This window comes from Mus musculus, chromosome 8 (assembly GCF_000001635.26).
Source record: "Mus musculus strain C57BL/6J chromosome 8, GRCm38.p6 C57BL/6J".
Lineage (NCBI taxonomy): Eukaryota > Metazoa > Chordata > Mammalia > Rodentia > Muridae > Mus > Mus musculus.
The window spans coordinates 58,692,028-58,714,397 of record NC_000074.6 but is presented as its reverse complement, the minus strand read 5'-3'; the positions used below and the strand labels follow the sequence as shown (position 1 = coordinate 58,714,397).

The 22,370-nt window shown below is 36.0% G+C and overlaps 2 protein-coding genes across 4 annotated transcripts in view; both read left to right on the top strand.

The window, feature by feature from the left end:
• Galntl6 (UDP-N-acetyl-alpha-D-galactosamine:polypeptide N-acetylgalactosaminyltransferase-like 6) overlaps positions 1–22,370 on the top strand; it is a 1,140,043-nt gene that overhangs the window by 198,134 nt on the left and 919,539 nt on the right. The window lies entirely within an intron of this gene.
• Gm15881 (predicted gene 15881) lies at positions 13,355–16,607 on the top strand. The gene has a single exon (NM_001177534.3). It carries the CDS (start codon positions 13,602–13,604, stop codon positions 14,550–14,552), a length of 951 nt encoding a protein of 316 aa, NP_001171005.1. The 5' UTR covers positions 13,355–13,601; the 3' UTR covers positions 14,553–16,607.

Here is a 22,370-nt window from a genome sequence, read left to right as displayed (position 1 = left end):
AAATCACAAGCTGTGTCCTCAGAACGTGTGGGTTCAACAAGTCTGCATCCACATTGTCCCTTTGATAGGCATGTGCAACTGTTCAGATAGCAGGAATATGTTTAGCTCAATTAAAAAATAGAACTTTAATTTAAAAGGAAATTTACAAAACTAAAAATTAGGCCTGATATCTTCGATGTCAATGTCCTGACTTTGTTTGCACATTATTTTATACACAAGTATAGAAGTGAAGTATTGATGGGACTAAAACGGTGAGAGTGCATAACTTTCTTTAATGCTCTTCACCTATGTTGCCATTCTTACCTATAATAGACAAACACGTTCTCTGGAATCTATATGTCCTGCCTCTGTATGAAGATGAATCTCATTTCCTTGAAGCATCACTCCTGCTTCATCTCAAGGAAATGAGATACTGCTAAAGCAAGTAGAAATACGTTTTATTTTTTTAAAGATATTTTTTAAAATTACAATATAATTAGCACATTTTTCCTCTCTATGTTATTCCTCAAACCCCCTCACATAAATCCTTTATGTTCTCGCTCAATGTCATGGCTTCCTGTAATTTAATTGCACACACACACACAAACACACACACACACAAACAATACATATGTACACATTCCTAAATATATATGTGCTCATTCTATATAATGGACTGACCATGTTTTGAGATAGATTCATCTATGATGCATATATATTATATATTAGCATTTAATTATATACATTTTATATGTAATATATTTTATATTATAAATCTATATTATATAATATGTAAACCTATATATCATTTACATTATATATATATATATATATATATATATATATATATATATATATATACTATTTGAAGAATAAATCCATATACATGCATACACACATACATATATGTATACAATTAAAGATAGTACAGATAAATGATTGATATTGGATAAAAAATGAGGGACTCTTTTATTTAAAATTCAAAATAGAGTATTTTAATGCAGTAAACATAGTTAAATTATTACATAATTTGGGAACACACTGTCATCTTCCTGATTTGTACATTGTTTACCCATAGAACATGTAAGACACTATTAATTCATACATAAATGCAGCCATATGAAAATAGAAAGCAATGTAGTAAAATACCTGTCATGGACATCTGGTCTCCACATGTTCAGCCACAAAAATACATGTGCACAAGAATGCACACACACACATACAAATACACACACAGAGGACACATATACCATTGAGCATATTGTTTCAAATTTGTAGTTCATATTCGCTTAAATAGATACAACACACAGAAAGGCCACTTTGTTCAATATAATGTCTAACTGAAAAGCAAATCTCTCATATATCAAATGACAAATAGGTGTCATAATTCTCAATATATGGATAGACAATGACACTTAAAAATACTGCTCATAATGATTAAAAACCATTTATAGTTGCTTCATTGTTTCAACTGGATGGAAATAAAGGCAAGGAGACAGATGGATTTCATTAAGCTATCCAGAAAGTACTGTATTGAAAATAATAGCCATCCTATAATGAGGATGCTTTTATTAATAGTAGATGAAGACTAAGCAGACTTAATTCTTACCCATTCTATGTCACACAAAATTATGTATATAGTCACATCACAAGCAAAACATTTCTGAACTTATTTACATTGTTGAAGGCTTTTCTTGGTACTTTTTGGGCATACACAAAGAGCCTGGTTTAAATCACATTACATCATGCTGTTGAGCATCATACAGGTTTCCTTCCGTACCATAACATTTGGAAATATCATATTCAAAATTTTCAGCAATCAAACCAGAAAAATTAAATATTAATTCATGCGTTATCAACAGTAAATTCTGGAAGTAGAGTCTATTTCAAGGCAGAAGCATAAATAGGGATTATACACACCCTTAACCATTCCCATTTTCTTCAAGTATTAGACTGATAATAATTTTATTTTTAAACAATGACTGGAATGATCAAAACTTAAAGATATAGCATACTATTACACTGTGACAAGCAGACACTTTTTATTTTACTTATACAAGACTAGTCCAGACAACAAGATTAAGAACTATAAACATAAATTGTTGCCTGAAAAAAAAATTAAATGAGTTCATATACATGATCTAGTACTGATGCTAAAGTCAGTTTCAAGTTATTTCTGAGAACATAAGAAGGACATTCTATGAAAAAGGGCCATAACCCTAACATTTATTCTTAGATGTCTATGTTTCCGTGCATATGAATTGAAGGCAGGTAAAATGAAATGTTACATAAGGTCATATCCTTGAATTTCTTGTCTGTGCCAAAACTAAGGTAAATAATTTTTCAACAATTTGAAGACTGGACCACGTATTTCATTTCTCATATATTAAAATACTTTTGCTAAATCTTTCAGTACTTTCTCTGGCATGCCTCCCACAGTTCCTCCTTACACCTTCACAAAGGATGTCTGTTTCTTTAGAAGGGGCAAATGTTCAGGCAGTAGATACTTTGATCATCCATCTCTTGCAGCCTTTCAACCTCCTCTTCCAAGATGTTTCCAGAAGCTTGGAGTAGGTGCTGGCTATAGATTGATTTACTGGGGTCAGGGAGCCTTGTGTTTTGACAAGTTGTGGCTTTCTGTAATGAACTCAAACTGCTGCAAACAGAAGCTTCTTTGAAGCAAATGACATCTGCAATTCTCTCTAGATATAAGAATATATATTTAGAATCCAACGATAAGAGAGGTGGTGATGTTGAATGCCTTCAATTTCAGAAACCAGGAGGCATCGACAGGCAGATCACGGAGTTCAACGCCAGCTTGTTTGACAGAGCATGTTTCAGGACAGTCAGATAAATGCAAGCAAAATTATATTGTGTTGTTGTTTTAAAACCATAAAAGAAAAATCAACTAAATACTGACATACCCTTTAAAGGAAACTGCACATGTATGTTAATGAGTAAAAGAGAGAGAGACAGAGACAGATACAGACATAGAGACAGTGGGTTTCTATCTTTATGTACATTCGACATGAGTATAAACATGCAATATTGACATATATACTTGAGAAAATCCTACATATTGATTTCCTGTTGAAAATCATACCTGATTAATTTCATACATAAAATTACCCTGCTTGCATTTTCCAATGGCATAAGAACATAGTATTATAAGGATTTACTAAAAGCAAAATATGTCTTTACTAATTAGTAAATTTAATTTTTGATGCTTCATACATGAACATTGCACCTAAATCAGCCCTGCCCTTCTCTCTCTCCACCCCATTTTTCCTGTGTCTCCTCTTCCCTTTCTCCCTCCCAAATCCATGACCTTTTTTCTTTAGTTTGTGTGTGTGTGTGTGTGTGTGTGTGTGTGTGTGTGTGTGTGTGTTTATATTCTTACATAGGTATATACAGCCTATTGAATCCATATGAAACAGCAGTTCTCAACCGTCCTAATGTTGAAAGCCTTTAATCCTGTTCCTCATGTTATGGTGATCCTCAACTCTAAAATCATTTTCATTGCTATGCATAACTATGCTTTTGGTACTATTATGAATTGTAATATAAAAATGTGACCCAAAGTGCTCATGAGCTACAGGTTGAGAACCACTTATTTAGAAGGAAAAACATGTTCTTGACTAATCGGTGCATGAAAGGGCAGCTATAAGACACAACATGCTAAGAGAGGTACAGAAGAAGTGGTTAGTGATGGGGCACTTCATGCCTTTACATCTCCTGATGCAGCATTAGGTAAGATTGCCTTTGAATCAAAAAGAAAACAATTTTGCTTCACATCATATTACTGAAGATGCTGTAAAATATTTTAGAACTGAGATGCTAAGATAATATTATCAAATAGTTATAGTAAATACATGTACATTTGTGTTTGTATATTCAATTATTAGTAGTATAATTTTCTCCATTCACAGAATGTCAAGATTTTTAAATGTGGTATATGTGTATGTGTCTTTGGAATAGGAACTCTGTCTCTGATGTTTCAATGTAGTATAAACTAAAGAGAAGAGAAGTGAACTGCTTCTCACTAAGTGATTCACATTGAAGAGTTCATGTTCAGTGAATGCTGAGCCTTCAAGCATAATCAACGATTGCATGACGTCACTAAGCTATACACTTTCCTGACTCTAGAATTACACAAATATCACTAAAGAATTTAGATTTTTCAAATAAGCAGTGCAATACGTGGTGTGATAATGAACACCACTGGCCCATTATTTGTAGCTGGGATAGAATGATTTTATAATCTACTAATGGTTTCAACACCAATAAAAGCATGGTTCTGTGTTTAAGACATAAACAGAAATATAACATTAATCTTTCACATAAGCTTAGCTTTGAGACCTCCTAAAGCTTGGAGAAAACTAGGGCATAAACCAATGGTGACACTATCAACACATGTAATGCAGATGATCGAAAATACATCTGAGTCTCCCAGCAGATAAAGGTGTGAACTTCTCCATACATCATCTTAATGGTAGTATTTTCCACAATGTGACGTGGCACACACTTTTCATATTTCATGAGTTCTATTTGCCTGACTTCAAAATGGCAAATGTGCTAGTGAACAGTACCTTAATATTCATGGGATTTATAGATGGCTTCGACAGTTGTCAACGAGAGAAATGACTTCATCAGTAAGGAATCTGACTTATGATTTCTGGCTCACATAAAATCATGTAGTCATTCACATATGCATTTCTCTGAAAGGTATTCTTTGCATAGTAATCTTTTATGAAAATTATAAAGATATAAAATATTTCGTGGAAAGGGAGAATATTTTAAATACTATTTGGCTATACAATTAATATCTAGGAAATTTTTTTAGACTCATATGTTTAAAAGTTATCATATTTTACAAATGTAAAATTTGAAAGACAGTCAAGTACGCATCTTGACACTTCTCAAGAATATACCCCATCAAAACACAAGTCACATTTACATGGGGACACATTTTATCTTTTACTCTTATATAATAGAAACACATATTTAATTGTTTAGTTTAGGAAAGAATAGTATAAATTTAGTTGTGAGCCATCTCTCTAGTGCTAAGAGAAAAGATTAAAGAAGCTCTCTTCATTGCAAAAAGTATACCCTCTGCTTCTTAGGTATTTTTAAAACATTTTGTTCATGGAACTGCAAAAGAAACTGAAAGTTTACTGGTGATTTCACTGTTATAAATTAGGAAGGGAGATAGCATTTGAAATGTAAATAAAATAACCAATACAAAAAAATTGCTTAATAAATAGTAGCTTGTAGAATGCAAAAAAAATCCTTAAGAGTATTATATTTTTTCATTCAGTGTTATTAACTAATTATACATTGAGTATGTTTTATACAAACACATATACTATATCATAATTTTGTGTAAATGTTGGTTCACTATATTAACCCGAATTTCTATTAATAGAGAGACTTGGGCTATAATTATTGGGTGGTTAAATATATTCACCAGCTTTTGACCTCTTACCAAACTCGAGTCAGGTTTCTAAGCGCTTTATGGATATTATCTTAATCAGCTAGGTACTATAATCAACCAATTCTGTAGCTGGATTAAATCAAATAACCTGCTCTATATTTCAGCACCAGAAATGGCTGAAAACCTGTGAGTTGTTGCATCAATGCACTCTACAGCCTGAGGGCCAACAGTACCCTGAGCTCTCAGAATGTGAACTCAATGAGAAACTAGGTAACAGACCCACCCTAGTACCCTTTCCATGCTTTGCACCATACAATTTATTGCTATTGATCAATAAATATAATTTGCCTGGAAATACCTGTTTTTGTGTGATTTGATTCCACCAACAGTAGAAGCTAGTTTGTATATTTTGAAATTTGTTTTTCTTAGTTAGAAAAACAACTGTGCCCTCTGTGACTCAAGTGTATCTCATCTGTTGGGACATTCTTCCTAGAAACATCTAATTTCTCTCATCCTCTGGGTTTTAGGCAACAAAGTTATGATGGCATCCCAGAAAAGGGAGAGAACTGCAGTAACAATTTCAATGAACTGTAGATAGTTATTTCTTGGAATTTTGCTGTTGGATTTACATTCATAAGAATACAAAATCCTGATGAGATTACAAATCCACATGTTCATATTTCAGCCTTTCAGAGGCAGGAGGTATCTTTATAAGTTCATATTCAGCATCATTTACATATGGAATTCCAGGTTGTCTAGAGATACATAGCAAGGTCCAGATTGAAACCAAGCAATCAAACAAACAAACACAAAAATCAAAGAATGCTAATTTTTTAATACATCTTTGAGTAAATGTTTGTAGAAGGACCCTGTACAAACTTAGGTTTTGAGATTGAAGACAAGGAAACTCTTGAGTCACAAGAGGGCACAGTTGTCCTTGTCCACAACATTTCCCTAGTTAGCCCTACCTCTATGTCTCATCTCTTGGGACATTCTTTCTAGAAACATCTACTTTCACTCATCCCCAATCTCTGCCTCTACCCTACCTACTAATTCCTAGAAAGTCTACAGCAAGAGCAGCAGTTCCTCACCAGGAAGCAAATGCCTTCCTAGGCCTCTTGTCTCACTCCTGTTATTATTGTGCAGGTGCCACAACTCGGTTGTGCTCTTTTGGCGCTAACCCTACCTCCATAAAACCCAGGCTTGCCTGTTCTCTTTTAGACCTTCTGTCTTTTCACACTTCCTAGCCCTGTAGAAGGGGAGATTATTCTGAGACACCAAACAGAACTCAGCTCATCCTGAAATCATAAGCTATGTCCAGGGTCTTTAATTTCCACTCAGTCAGGGAACTCAGTTTCATTTTTCTGAAAGAAAACATGGAGGCCAGAGCGACTTCTGTTCTGGCCAGTCCATCAGTTAGTTGTCTGCCGTCAATTTCTGAGACATATTTCCAGACTGATTTCCTGATTCTGACTGTGTATTTTCATATCACACACTAATTATTTCTCCTGGCTTTCTGTTTCTGTCTTTTAAGCTTTTATGAATCTTAATGGGTATCTTTCATATTTCCATTTTAATTATAGTTCTCTTATTCATTCTTTCATTCTTTACTTCATTTGTTGGGTACAATCTCTGTTTTTTGTTTTTTTGATTTTTGGTTTTTTGTTTTGTTTTGTTTTATTTTGTTTTGTTTTGTTTTTGCAAGTGAGACTGGCATTCTGTTCTTGGGCCACCTCATCTCTCATTTGTATATTAGATCAATTTGCTAGGCAGAATACATATCTCTTCTAGATGCATTTCTTTTTGCTTAGTTTTTAAACAGATGTGGATTTCAATTACTATAGTTCAAATAACACCAAGTCAACAGCAACAAAATTTAAATCTCAGTTACTGTCTCCTACAAGTCCTTAGTATTGTAGGAAGTAAAATATTGCCATAAGCTATTCAGTCATTGGATCACTAATGAACATGTGTATATCCTGTCTAGAAACATTTAATCTTCTTTCTCACTTCTATGACCAAAAACCTACTTTCCTCAAATTGAGTTGGTGGTTGGTCTTTGTGCATCTGTTACTCACTTTTTATACACTGACTCAAGCCTGACTTGATGCTCTTGTGTATTCTGAAAACACCTGCAAAGAAGCTCTGTCTGCAAAGCTGATTTACTGATTAAAAGAGTAGTGATATGCAGAAGTTAGAATGTTGCAGGTCTGATACTATTCAAATTATTAGAAAGGAGGTTCAGAGTTTAAGAGTAAAAGCCAGCTCGAGTGTCATGCTAAATACCAATGGATTTGTGTTACTTCCAAAATTTACAATGATAGTCATTATAATTGGGTAAAGGTTCAAAGACACTTGCAGTGTATTTGGCATAATTCTAACACGTCTCTGGGTGCCTTCATTCTGCATACCAAGATTATGAATTTAAAGAATGCTACTCTGTTGAGCTTTGATGCTGCATATACTGCTGATAAAATTATTCATGGCCTGAGGTCAGTATTTCTATCTTGGACAAGCTTCAAAAATGATATTGATCATGCTATGGCTTGATCAATGCTAGCCCTTTTTGTCATAGGAATACTTTTATTCTTGGCCATTGTGTTAAAACTTGCCTTTGACAACATCAGCATGTTGGCAGCCAAAGTACATGGCTTGAAACTAAAAATGAACCCCACACAGAGTTACTAATTTAACAGGCCAGCAGCCAAGTATGGGTAAGTTCTACACAGAGCCCTACCAACCTAAGACAGAATGTAATGCTTATTCCATGGTGGGTAAGGAAGGCATTCTTGTCAGAACCCCCATAAGACAGACTCAGACTTGTTTATAAAGTCAAAAAGGGGACAATCAGGAGAACCTTTGAGAGGCCACTTGGCAGAAATCTGACATTGGCCAAGGACAAGGAAATGGGTTTCAAGCAGGAATCTGACATTAGATCGTGACAAAGAAGTTCAGGAAGGAATCTGATATTAAGGCATGAGAAGGAAATAAGTTCAGGCAAGAATTTGATGTTAGGGTGGAACAAGGTGGTAGCCTTCAGGTATGAATATGACTTTCGGCTAGGATAGGGAAGTAGGCTCAGATATCCTGATCATCCTGATAAGGCCTTAAAAAGAGTGACCCTGGGAGTAATCAGAGGACTTTGCTTATTGCCTGCTTGTTCCTCATTGTACTGCCTGCTCTTAATACTTGCATGTAATTAAAATGATATAAAAGTAGATTGAGAAATAATATACCTGCCTCACCCTCAGAACTGGCTGGGGTCAAAAAGAATGTTGCAGGACCAGAGGCCAATTAACTTTACTTAGGGGGGCTAGCTTTAGCTACTTTCTTCCTGGAAACTAACAACCCGTGGTTAATAGATAAACAGCAAACAAATAAACATTGACAAAATCCCAGAATCTATTGACTTGGCAGACCACCATCTTCTACCAACCCAAAGCTAAGTATGCCATCAAATAGCACCTGAGGCTTCTAAAAAGGCTTGTCCCTTTTTGTATTTACCACTTATCTGATATACCCTTTAAAATTGCCTCAATTTTTGTCTTTGTTGTTGTTGTTCTATAAAAGTGTAAAACTTCATGAAATTTCTTTCATATTGGAACATGAAACTTAGGTTTGGGTTCACTAACTTTGTTTCATAGTCACACTCACTCTAAAAGTCTCCAGAATTAGGAATATCTTATGTCTTTTAGGTACTTTTAGGTACTTACTCTTTGTGTGTGTGTATGTATGTGTGTGTGTGTGTGTATGTATATATACATACACACACACACACACACACACACACATACATATCTGTGTGTGAACAACTCTTTCCACTGATCAGTTCTTGTGTGATATCTTACAAAACAACAACCTTGATTTGATGGAGAGTGGCTTATGTAAAATGAAAGCAAAGAAAAATCCACATGATCATCCTGTAAAGGAAACAGAATGGAAAGAGAAACAGGGCTAGAAAAGTGTATGAAGGAAATGTTTTTTTTGTTTGTTGGTTTGTTTGTTTTTTCTCTTTAGTATTTTTAATTGATATTTCCTTTATTTACATTTCAAATGTTATCCCCTTTCCTAGTTTCCACTACAAAAATCCCTTATTTCCTCCCCCCTCCCCCTGCTCCCCAACTCACCCACTCCTGCTTCTTGGCCCTGGCATTCCCCTATGATGGGGAATAGAACTTTCACAAGACCAATGGCCTAGTGGGTCATCAATGGGAGGAGAGGCCCTTGGTCTTGTGAAGGAAATGTTTTATAGTTGCCATCATCAGTCATAATCAGGATTTTCTTTACTGGCAACAGACTATTGCCTTAAAGGCACTGGGTTAGGGACAATAAATGTATATGCTTGTTTATGTTAACTTTGAGTTATGTTACATTGGAGACATGTCTAACATTTCGAATGACAATGGCTTATATTTTTCCTTTTCCAAAGAATTAACTGTAAATTCTGTCTTAACATATTGTTGATTCTGTTCTATTCTGTCAAAGACTAGTTAGTTAGTTAGTTAGTTAGTTAGTTAGTTAGTTTTAGGTGACAATTGAAGTAATTGCACTTACAAATTTTAGCTGTGTTCTCTTTATATAGGTCAATCAGAGGAGCCCTTGTATAGTTCTGCTCTAGCAATGCCCATCAACTCCCAGCGACCATGATTGATGTCTCTGGTTATTATGGATATCTTGCACAAGAAAACTTTCTGCGTCCCTCTGGATGAAAATAGCGTGATGTAAATGTACCACACAGTTTAGTCACTTGTCAGGGACTAAGACATTGTCTTTTTCTAAATCCTTATTATTTTTGCTTTACTTTTTATTTGTTTTAAGATATTTGCTATTATTAAACATATTCATACAATAAATTTTGATTATAGTTTCCCTCCTTCTAGTCCACTCAGTTCCAGATCCACACATACTCTCTCTCTCCGCCTCTTATTAGTAGAAAACAGGCTTCTAAGAGGGAACAACCAAATATAGCAACATAAAATATAGTAAGATAAAGCAAAGTCTATCATATCTAAGTTGTACATGACAAACCAACAGGAGGAAAAGAGCTCTAAGACCAAGCACAACAGTCAGAGACCCACTCATTCTTGCCTTTAGAAGTATATTAAAATACTAAGCTAATGGCTATAACATATACACATAGGACCTTTTGTAGATCTCTTTGTCCCTTTAGGCCCTTTGACTGCTGCTTCAGTCTCTGTGAACTCATATGTGGCTTGCTTAGTTGATTCAGAGGGTCTTGTTCCCTTCGTGTTTTCTCTTTCTGCTCTGGCTCTTACAAACTTTCTGAGTCCTCTTCTTTGAGTTCATGACCTAATCCTGACCCTGATCCTGATCTGATCTGAAGGATATCTGCAATTCAGACTCTCTCTCTCAGTATAATTGGCTGTGGGACCCTGCATCTGTTCCCATCTGCTGCCAGAGGAAGCCTCTGATGACGACTGGATAAGACATTGATCTATAGGAATATCAGAATGTCATTAGGAATTAATTAATTAATTTGGTTGGTTGGTTGTTGTGACTAATAGTGCTTGATTTTACCCTGGGTCTCTGGGCTATCTGGTCCCTGGTTCTTGGGCACTCGAGTACTGTCAGCTATGAGTTCCTTCTCACTGAGCAGGCCTTAGGTCAAATGATGAGGAACAAGACTGGAGGCTGCCCTTTGAAATCCTGTGTGTACCTGAACACAAACATCCATGCAGACACACACACACACACCAAAAGCATCACACACATACAGCAAACATTAGTTTAATACAGACTACTTTCATATTAATTATTTTAGAATTCCATGTAATATAATTTGCTCATATCCACTAACCTACAACTCCTCCCATATCCACACAATTTTCTATCCTTGTTCAGTAAATTTTTTGAAAACCATTAAGTCCAGTTTGTACTGCCCATGTCTGCTTGGTTATATATCCAGCCACTTAAAGGTTATTGACATACTGGGGGCAGCTTTCAATAAATACTCACCTATGGGTGGAACTTCATAGCCACAAACACTCCATTCCATGTTGGGCATGTGCAAGTCTTGTGTATGCTGTTAAAACATCTGTGAGTTTATCTGTGCAATTATCCATCATGTTCAGAAAAGAATGTTTCTTTGTCCACATCTCCTGACTAGTTTTTACCATCTGTATGCCCCTCTTCCACAAAGACCAAAATGAGCGTGGCTTTCAAATGATGAATAGGAAGATTTAAAAGACTTAATAATGTGAGAACAAGGTAGGGGAACATACACAGGATTGATGATGAACAAAAAAAAAAAAACATTTTGAAAAAGTCATATGAAAACATCACATATATAATGAGGCCAAATGATGTTAACTTTAAAGGTTTGACTACCAAAAAAAAAAAAAAAAAGCATGGTGCAAGGAATGGGCTATCCCTTTTTTGTAGATGGTGGTCACTGACTCACAGCCCTGTAAACATTATTAGCTATTGTTCATATTCTGGGCTACCATCAAGATCTTGATGGTGAGATCTTACTGTTCAAGACATTTCAAACTTGATTCATAGGGAAAGGAAGCATCAAGGTGGAAGTGACATGGAAGCTTCATCCATCCTGCGTAACATTCCTAATGCTAGAAAGGGCTATGTTTAATACCAGAGGAGAAGGGGAATCCTCAGTCTCAATCATCGGTGAGCACCTTGAGCTGCAGTGATGACTTGACAGGAGATGCCCACCAGTGCAGTAGTGGCATGAATGTCATGGGCATAACTACTCACGTGCTCATTTGTTTTAAGACTTGCTCCAGGAGATGAAACACTGGCTTGGCACAGCAGTAGTGGCCACAATTAGTTTATTCTGCTATCAATAACACTGAATATTTCCTTATTATGTTTGCATAAAGATTTTTAAAAAGGGGATGGGTTAGCGTATAGGACCATACAACAAGATTTCTATGACTTATCAGAGAAGCTATAGGAACACAAAGCACAAAGAATCAATAAAAAACAAAGCAAATATCATTCATGTAATTGCATACACGTATTTATACATATATGTATTCATAACTTAAAGCAGGTCATTTCTACATAAGAAACAAAGAAAAGTAGAAGAGACTAAAGATCAGATATATATGCATGCAAACCACATTCTCAGGGATCCCCATTCTGATTGTGTCCTAAATTCCTCTCTCCCCATACAGCCACAGACGAAAAGAATGACTATGATCAAACTTCTTTATTAAAGAACAGGAATAAAATTGTAGCATACATGAAACCTTGTAATCCCAGCACTTGTGAGGTTGAGACAGGGAAATCAAGAATTTAAGGCCAGCTACAGAGACAGACCAAGTTCCAAGCTAACCTGAGCCAAATGAGAATAAAAAAATAAAATAATAATAGGAAAACTTAATCATCTTCTTTTATAACTATGGAAAGGGGGGAGTACATTTTCATAGTCAAGAAAGCCTTTAAAGCTATCAGGGTCCCATTATTACTATTATTATTATTATTATTATTATTATTATTATTATTAGTATTATTATTATTAGGTATTTTCTTCATTTACATTTCCAATGCTATCCCAAAAATCCCCCATATCCCCCCCCTCCCCTACCCACTAACTCCCACTTCTTGGCCCTGGCATTCTTAGAGTTTTCTCTAAGACCATGTTGAATTCTTCACCTAGTTCTGTATGTGTGTCTGTGTGTGTGAGTTTGCGTGTGCGTGTGCGTGTACTTGTGTGTGTTGTTATTTGATTCACAGAAGGGAGTAGGAAGGGCATCCATCCATCTCTTACTTCCTTTAGGATGGATAATACATTTAGGATGGATAAAAACCTCTAGGTAATGAGATTTTAGTAAGCCTGATAAAAATTCTTGAGCCATTTCCAAGCCTGGCCGGGGGCTAGGAACTATGTACTTAAAGCCTCGATCTGATGTTATAGATTATTAACTGTTGGAGGTTTTTTTTTTTTTTTTTTTTTCTTTAATTAAAGGGGAAGTATACTACATACCGACTACCCGCAACATCTACCGTCTTTAAACACACAAATAACGGCCTAAGTCACAGCCAAGGAGAACAGGTATGCTTTGTTGTTGAGGCACTTTAAAAAGCCAACAGCATGAGCAACTTCAGAAGCCACGGTTTGGGGAAGTATTCTAGCTGCACATTTTCTTGACGGAGGTTTAGTCTCTCTTCACAAACCGGAACTTTCTCTGTCAGGTACTCAGATTAGATGGCAGACATGCCAGCAACGGTGACTCACACCACCTTCACGAAGTCAGTATCCCCAGGCCTGGACTCTTTGATTATGGTGGCAACCCCTCGGGCACTGCTCCGGCCTCTGGGCCTTCTGAGGCTACTGCAGTTGTGTTCTACCGGCATGGCTTTCCCACTAGTGCTCTATATGGGTGCCTGGATGGGCCCCATGGGAAGCTGGTGTGTATTCTCCTGGTCCTTTAGCTTCGCCATGACACTGATCGTCCTGGCCGTGGAGTTGACTGGACTCCAGAGTCGCTTGCTCCTGTCATGGCGGGATTTCCCCATCACCTGTGCCTGCTATGCTGTACTCTTCTGTCTGTCATCATCCATCATCTATCCTATGACTTATGTGCGGTTCATGTCTTATGATTACATCAGAAAATATGCTGTCTGTGCCATTATATTCTCGTGCATCTCCTGTGTGGCTTATGCGACAGAAGTGACCTGGACTCATTCAAGGCCTGGATATATCACTGGCTACATGGCCTCTAAAACTGGGATGCTCAAGGTTTTTGAGTCCTTCATAGCTTGCGTCATCTTTCTCTTCCTCAGCAAGCCACAACTCTACGGGAAGGAACCTGCCCTGATATGGTGTCTGGTCGTGTATATCATATGTTTTATCCTAACCATGGTGGTTATCCTGCTCTGCCTGGGGAAATGTACCAACATCTTGCCCATCCCATTCACCACCTACTTGACAGGCATGACTTTCATGTGTGTCCTCTTGTACACCACCGCCATTGTCCTCTGGCCTCTCTACCAGTTCAATGAAGAGTTTCATGGTTTCCCCCATCGAGTAATGGATTCAAGCTGCAGTTATAAAAGTGCCCACTCAGTGTGTGTCTGGGACCGCCAACTGACAGTGACATTCTTGACTGGAGTCAACCTGATGGCATATATAGCTGACTTTATGAACTCTAGCTAGCTGATGTACATTGAGATTCTAAGACCCACATGTCATGTCCATATGGCATCAATTTCATTTTCCTTGCTAGCATTTCCTGTTCCTTTTTCTTTAGTCCTGGCTTGTTCTACTCTTTCCAGCTTTCCTTCCTTCCCTTTCAACTGTTCCTAGCTTCTTTTTCCTTTTCACATCCTGTTTTGCCCCTGAGCTGTGTCTTCATAGCCTTTGTCTTTAACATTTTTGTTTCTTCAATCTATATCTTTCTGTTAGTTTCCTCATCTTTTTATTTCCTGGTCACTCTTTCCTGGGAGAGCACTCAGACTTGTTACTAATTATCCACTGCTCCCACCCCTGAAGGTGTTGGCTACACACACCCAGGCTCCTTTGCTGCTCTTCCTGCTATGCGCCTGAGAAGGAGCTTCCTGTCAAACCATGGCGAAATGTTATTTTAAATTTTCAAGTTTCTTATGAAACACTGTTACATTTACCTTCTCTGTGTTGTTTCCTCAGCTATTCCTTAGCTTTTCTTTCTAAGCCAAAACATCATCACATGTCAGTGTCTCTCTGAAATTCCTCTTTGCTTGACTAATTACCACTGGATGGGTTTGATTTCAGATCTAATATCCCAAGTCTTATTGATCCTACATGTGCCTATTTTCAACTTCATATGCCCTTATTATCTACTACACAGAAACCTCCTAATGTATATAAAATTTGTTATTATAAAATTCAACATATATCAACCATCCAATTTATGTAAACACAAAGCTGATAAGAACTTCTACTAAAAAAAATGTATAAAACTTAAGTTAAGAAACTGAATGTTTTATTATGTTGTTATATGCAGTTTGAATGTAAAAGCAAAGCACAACCCAATATATAGGGCATCCCTGTGGTAAGGGTTTCATTGTATTGTTTTCTACCTATATTAATATTTCCACTGGTTACTGAAGTTTTTTCTATAACTAATGAAACTACAGTTATAATACACAATTTAATAATTAAAATTTTATATTCTATACTGTTATTTTTTCATACCTATGTTTTTTCTCACATGTCTTAGAAAATAAAATGAGAGGGTGATTTGCAACAGGATTACATTAACAACACAAATAGCCACTTTCTTAAATGTAGGAAGCATGTTTTCAATAACTTTCACATGGAAATAATATTAATTTTAACTTCTAATTGGTGATCTTTCCCAAAGTTAGCACTTACAACAATTTATTACACAGTTAGGTATATCTTCTTAACTTTCAAAATGGGGAGGAAAACTCATGGCAGTTAATTGTTAGTTAATAATAATTTGAGAGAACAAATAAAACTCTAACTTGGACATTCTTAAGTATACCATAACACTTTAAAGCAACTCTAGGGAAGATTTTAAAATACTTTTATATAACTATAAACTATCTGATAAGACTACCACAGATCTGTCTCCAAACAAAAATAGACAGGGATATTTTTTTAGGTAACTCAAAACTATTTGAAGGGGACAGAATATTACTTAATTTATATTTTGAGACTGCTTGGCCTCAGTTTCAATTCCAAGAAAGGCAAAGAAAGTGAGTGTGCCAAGAATAATACTTACAAATATTCAGACAGAAATAATATATAATTGATGTTTAGGAGACAATTATTTTAAAAATTAGGTTGCAAATTTGTCTATTTTCCTAGAATATTAATGAGTACATTAACAACTGTCACAGCAGGATAACACCTACCCCCAAGTAGATTCTCAAACAGGGTCGTTCAGGAGGGGATCTTGGAAAATAGCAGCCTACCAAGGATAGTACTGCACAGTGAATCTGAGAAAATACTTCAAGAGAAGACTGTGAGAAAGGAAGCGTAAAAGGGCCCCTGGAGACTCACAGAGAAAAATACCGATGATAAACAGCCAGTTGTGAATGGTTTTAACAGGTATTATTCCAAAGCAACCTCACAGAGTTGTTAATTTACGTTTGTACAGTTGCTGTGAGGAGTCATCATCAGGTCTACAACATACATACTTTGGATTATAAATGTTAAGAAAAAAATCCTTGTAGCACATGATTTTGATTAAATGAGTCAACAATGTATCAGTGTTTAGATAAAATTTCTTTATGAAATATTAATTTAGTTAATCATAATGAGTAACATTCCAGGAATATATATTCAGGCCTACCCTCATGATTGTTAAGATTTGTGGTTTTGTGTTTTGTTTTGTTTTTGTTATTTTGTTTGTTTGTTTTTTAGTGTAGTGAATTATGGAATTGAGGATTCAATGGGAAGCAGTAAACTAGGTATTCAGAAAAATATCATCCACTGAATCTAGATTAGAAAAGACCTACATTTTATCATAATGTCCATAATAAATTCCTTCCCAGAAAAAATAACTAACGAAATTATTTTACAGATTTTTCTCTAGAAAGAACTTTCTGAAATATGCAATCTGTTTATGATGATTCTGCAACATGAGATTAGCACTTCCATTTTACATATGAGAAAGCAGATGCAGGGAGACTGAGGCTGAGAGGTCTATGAGTTTAGAAGAGCCACGTTTGCAATTACATGCAACCCTCCAGCTTCAAAGGATCATGAGGATAAGCAAATTGTCAGTGTCTCTTTATATTGATGCACCAGCATCATCCTTGAAAAAGAATTATTTACCCTGTGACACCATCATATGGCATAACTGACCATATGTGTGATATAGTTCCCATTCCCCTCCAATTACATTCTTTACAAAATAATGTATAACAAATGTAGATATATAGTATAGTACTCTTAAGAGTTCATAAGAATTCAAGAAAAATTACACCCAAGTTTTGATATTTGGATTTGGTAGTCAGCTTTATTTATTTTCTTGCAGTACAGTGTATAAACATATATGTATGGAGAAGACAAGAAAGTTCATGATAATGTCTTAAAGGAGAAATAATAGCAATAACAACAATAAAAACAGTTCTTAGAAAATAAAGTGGAACTTCTATTGCCAACTGATGGGATTCCTGGGAATTTGAGAAGAAAAAGTTTCAACCAAATAAAAATTATCAATATTTAAATTTCACAAAATAATTTCCTTAAAAATATGCAGTAATTTTATGAATGGAAAAGTTATGTGTCAGAGTATTATTAATTTTATTTCTAAAAATTTTCTTGATTTAACATATAATTTCAAGGTCAATTAATCTTGTTATACAGGTATATGTATGATCTTCAAAAGTATTATATGGCTGTTCTTATAGCTAAAACAAACAGTAATTATCAAGTATTTTATGTCCTGTATTCAATTCCTTGAACAACAACAAAAAAGAATGAGAGAGAGAGAGAAAGAGAGAAGAATGGGAAGGACAGTGGAAGGAAAGAAGGAAGGGAGAAGGAATGATAGATGAATGAATTACTTTCTTACAAAGAATAAGAATCAGAGTTAGAAAATTTCTTCTAGGCTGGTCAGCCTTTATTCAGGTCAGTGTTAAGAAATGTGTTCATTGTATATATTGGATATAAGCCCTCTATCAGATGTAGGGTTGGTAAAGATCTTTTCCCAATCTGTTGATTGCTGTTTTGTTCAATTGACAGTGTCCATTGCCTTATAGAAGCTTTGCAATTTTATGAAGTCCCATTTGTCTATTCTTTTATTTTCCATTTTTTATTAGGTATTTAGCTCATTTACATTTCCAATGCTATACCAAAAGTCCCCCATACCCACCCACCCCACTCCCCTACCCACCCACTCCCCCTTTTTGGCCCTGGCATTCCCCTGTACTGGGGCATATAAAGTTTGCGTGTCCAATGGGCCTCTCTTTCCAGTGATCGCCAACTAGGCCATCTTTTGATACATATGCAGCTAGAGTCAAGAGCTCCGGGGTACTGGTTAGTTCATAATGTTGTTCCACCTTAGAGCATAAGCCCTTGGTGTTCTGTTCAGGAAATTTTCCCCAATGCCAATGCCCATGTGTTCAAGGCTCTTCCACTCTTTCTCTTCTAATAGTTTCAGTATTTCTGGTTTTCTGTGGAGGTCCTTGATCTACTTGGACTTAAGCTTTGTACAAGGAGATAAGCTATTTTATAATATTTTGGACTTTTGTGAAGGGTGTGATTTCCTTAATTTCTTGCTCAGCCTGTTTATCCTTTGTGTAGAGGAAGGCTACTGATTTGTTTAATTTAATATGCAGCCACTTTACAGAAGTTGTTTATCAGGTTTAGGAGTTTTCTGGTGGATATTGGTGTTTTGAAATTTTCAATATCTTTAGCTATCAGGGAAAAGTAAATTTAAAAAAACCCCTGAGATTCCACCTCATACCAGTTACAATGGCTAAGATCGAAAACTCATGACAGCCGATGTTGGTGAGGAGGTAGAGAAAGAGGGACACTCCTTCATTGTTGATGGGATTGCAAGCTGGTATAACCACTGTGGAAATCAGTCTAGCTGTTCCTCTGAAAACTGGACATAGTACTACCTGAGGACCCAGCAATACCACTCCTGGGCATATACCCAAAAGATGCTCCAACATATAACAAGGACAAATGCTCCACTATGTTCATAGCAGCCTTATTTATAATAGACAGAAGCTGGAAAGAACATGTATCCATGTCCTTCAACACAGGAATGGATACAGAAAATTTGGCACATTTATATAATGGAGTATTACTCAGCTATTAAAAACAATGACTTCATAAAATTCTTAGGCAAACTAGAAAATATCATCCTGAGTGAGGTAACCCAGTCATAAAAGAACACACACCTGGTATGCATTCACTAGTAAGTGAAGCATATTAGCTTCAAAGCTTGGAATACCCATGATGCAATTCACAGACAACATGAAGCTCAAAGAGAAGGAAGACCAAAGTGTGGATGCTTCAGTCCTTCATAGAAGGGGAGGAAAATTTTCAAGAGAGGAAATATGGAAAAAATATGTGGAGCAGAGACTGAAGGAAAGGACATCCAGAGTCTACCCACCTGGGGATCCATCCCATATGCAGCCACCAAACTCAGACATTATTGTGGATGCCAAGAGTGCTTTCTGACAGGAGCTTGATATAGCTGTCTCCTGAAAGGCTCTACCAAAGCCTGACAAATACAGAGGCAGATGTTCACAGCCAATCATTGCATTGAGCATGGGGTCCACAATGGAGAAGCTAGATTAAGGATTGAAGGAGCTGAAGAGGTATTCAACCCCATAGGAGCAACAATATCAACCAGCCAGACCTCCAAGATTTCCCAGGGACTAAACCACCAACCAAAGAGTACACATGGAGGGACCCATGGCTCCAGCTGCATAGATTGCAGAGGATGGCCTTGTCAGGCATCAATGGGAGGAGAGGACCTTGTTCCTGTGAAGGCTCTATGCCCCAGTGTAGGGAAATACTAGGACAGGAAGGCAGGGTTGGCTGGGTTGGTGAGCACCCTCACAGAATCAGGAGGAGGGGGATACGATAAGGGGTTTCCAGACAGGAAACCGAGAAAGGGGCTAACATTTGAAATGTAAATAAATAAAATATCCAATAAAGCATATTTCTACATTTCACAGTAGAAAGGTCATTGTAAAAAGTGCTTATAGGGTTACAGTGGTGATTCAGTAGCTAAGAAAACTACGGCTCCTTTTCAGTGGGATGGAATCACAGGACCCACTAGGGTGATCAACTGCTAGGAACTCTATGCCTAGTGAATCCTTCTGGTCTTCTTGGACACTGCAATCAAATGTAAACTTCCCACTACTCCACACATATACAACTAATTAAAAATATAAGTAAAATTTCTCCACAAGCCACTTACACTTTTAAAATGTTTAAACAAGGAATGTTTTATAGGACACAGGATAAGGTAAGAAAGCAACCTCCCTCAAAATTTACTGAACACTTGAAGAAAGTGAGTCAGATAGAATTTGCTAAAATCATTTATGAGACTGGAACATTTCTGCATGAACACAAACATTTCTTAGAAGTTTATAGCAATTTAAAGTCTTTAAATAATAGCTCATGACTGAATCCTGCCTTTTATTATATTTACTCTGTCAAATATGACTATGGTAATCTTGCTACTACTCAAATGTTTCATGAGGTCTCATAGTCTAAGACTTTTTAGAGTCCTTTTATCTAATTCTTCTAAAATAAAGACATTTTGACTATTGAAGTACTGACCCTAATCACTGCACACAAAAGCCTGCCTCCCTACAAGTTCTTCGACTCCCTTCCCTTTCTGTAATTGACCCAGCAGCTGTCAGTCTTACCACACCATGCTCCCTGTTGCTCAGTATTGATTCTCTGAGAAAGGTGCATTGAGGTAGCTGTTCTTGAATCTAATTTTTCTATCCGGCTTTACTTTGTATTAGTTTGAACAGACACCATCTCATTCTCTCTAAATATATGTGCCATGGAAATACAAAAAGAAGTCCTGGAGCCTAGAGCATTCATTAATGTGGAAATAGGGTAAACATTTATTATATCAGAAATAGCAGACTGCACACCACTGACCAAACAACAGATGTGTCAAAATGATGCATTACTTGATTTCTGCTTCACTCTCCTCTCTCTTTTCTACCTGCAAACAAACATGGGAGTGGATTTTAAAAAGTAAAATAATACTGGAAGCAGACTAAATGATACCAGAGCTCCCTGAAGATATAATAAAAGTAAACTGATATAGGTCACTATGTTTCCTTTTTATTGATTTTAGTAGTCAATATTATTAGCAGCTAGTAGAAAAACAAATTCATTGGGAAATTCCAGATGCCATGTTAAAAGAAAGACAACATGAATGTAGTTTAGTATTTGAAGAAACAACACATTCATCAGGTAATATACATATAAAAGAATGATCAATATAATAAAAGAATGTTCTACAGAGCTGAAAGAGTTAGAATATATGAAGTGGAGTGAAAGGTGATTTTTATTGGGAATGTATTACTATAAGTACATATTTGAATGAGGGAATGATGACTAACAGTGTTTTCCACATGAGCATAACATTGATATTTTCTGGCATTACTTTTTCAGTCCCTGGAATTCGCTCATATCCTAGAAGCAGTGTTCTTAGTAAAACCGGCAACTCCTAAAAGCTTCACTAATATAAGACCTTTGTTCCTCTTTCTCTAGTTACAGAATGCCAGTGTTTATAAATATCAAAAAGTATTTTAGATTGTGGCAAGTTTGGAAGATTATTCAATGGACATAAGTGTTTGAAATACCAGCATAGCAATGTGGAAGTGAGGCTGGATGGGAAAGATTAATGGAGTAGAATATTCAGACCCAAGTATAATAGTCTCTTATTCTAATACTCTATCACTGTATCACATTAACCCTCTATCAACCACATATATCACTCTATCAAAAAAATGATGTTACAATCCAAGTATCAAAACTAAAAATGAAGCCATTATCAACCTCTCAGAATTATTTCAAGGAAGTATGTATTTATAAGTATGTAATTATAAACACATGTATACATATTATACACATGCATACACACATATATGTATATATATATATTAATTTATCAATATATTCTATTATATTAGTCAATAGGCCTACAGTTTTTATGGCAAATTATGTTTCTAATTCTGCAGCACTTCAGTAACATTTGTAGACACAGCATATTGACTGAGTTGCATGTTAATGTGGAGGTAGCCATAGAAGGCTATAATCATAAAGGCTATATAGACTCAGTGATTCCTTCAGGTGCTGTAGATATTAGCAAAACTCTTGTGTGCACAGTCCAACAATGCTTGGACTAAATGCAGTGTGTAGACTGTTGTATAGAATGTGAAATGAAAGATTTTTACAAACTATAAGAGAACTTTAACATAATTCAATTTGGAATAATAAAGCATCTAAATATACTGTCTCCTTTAAATTTGG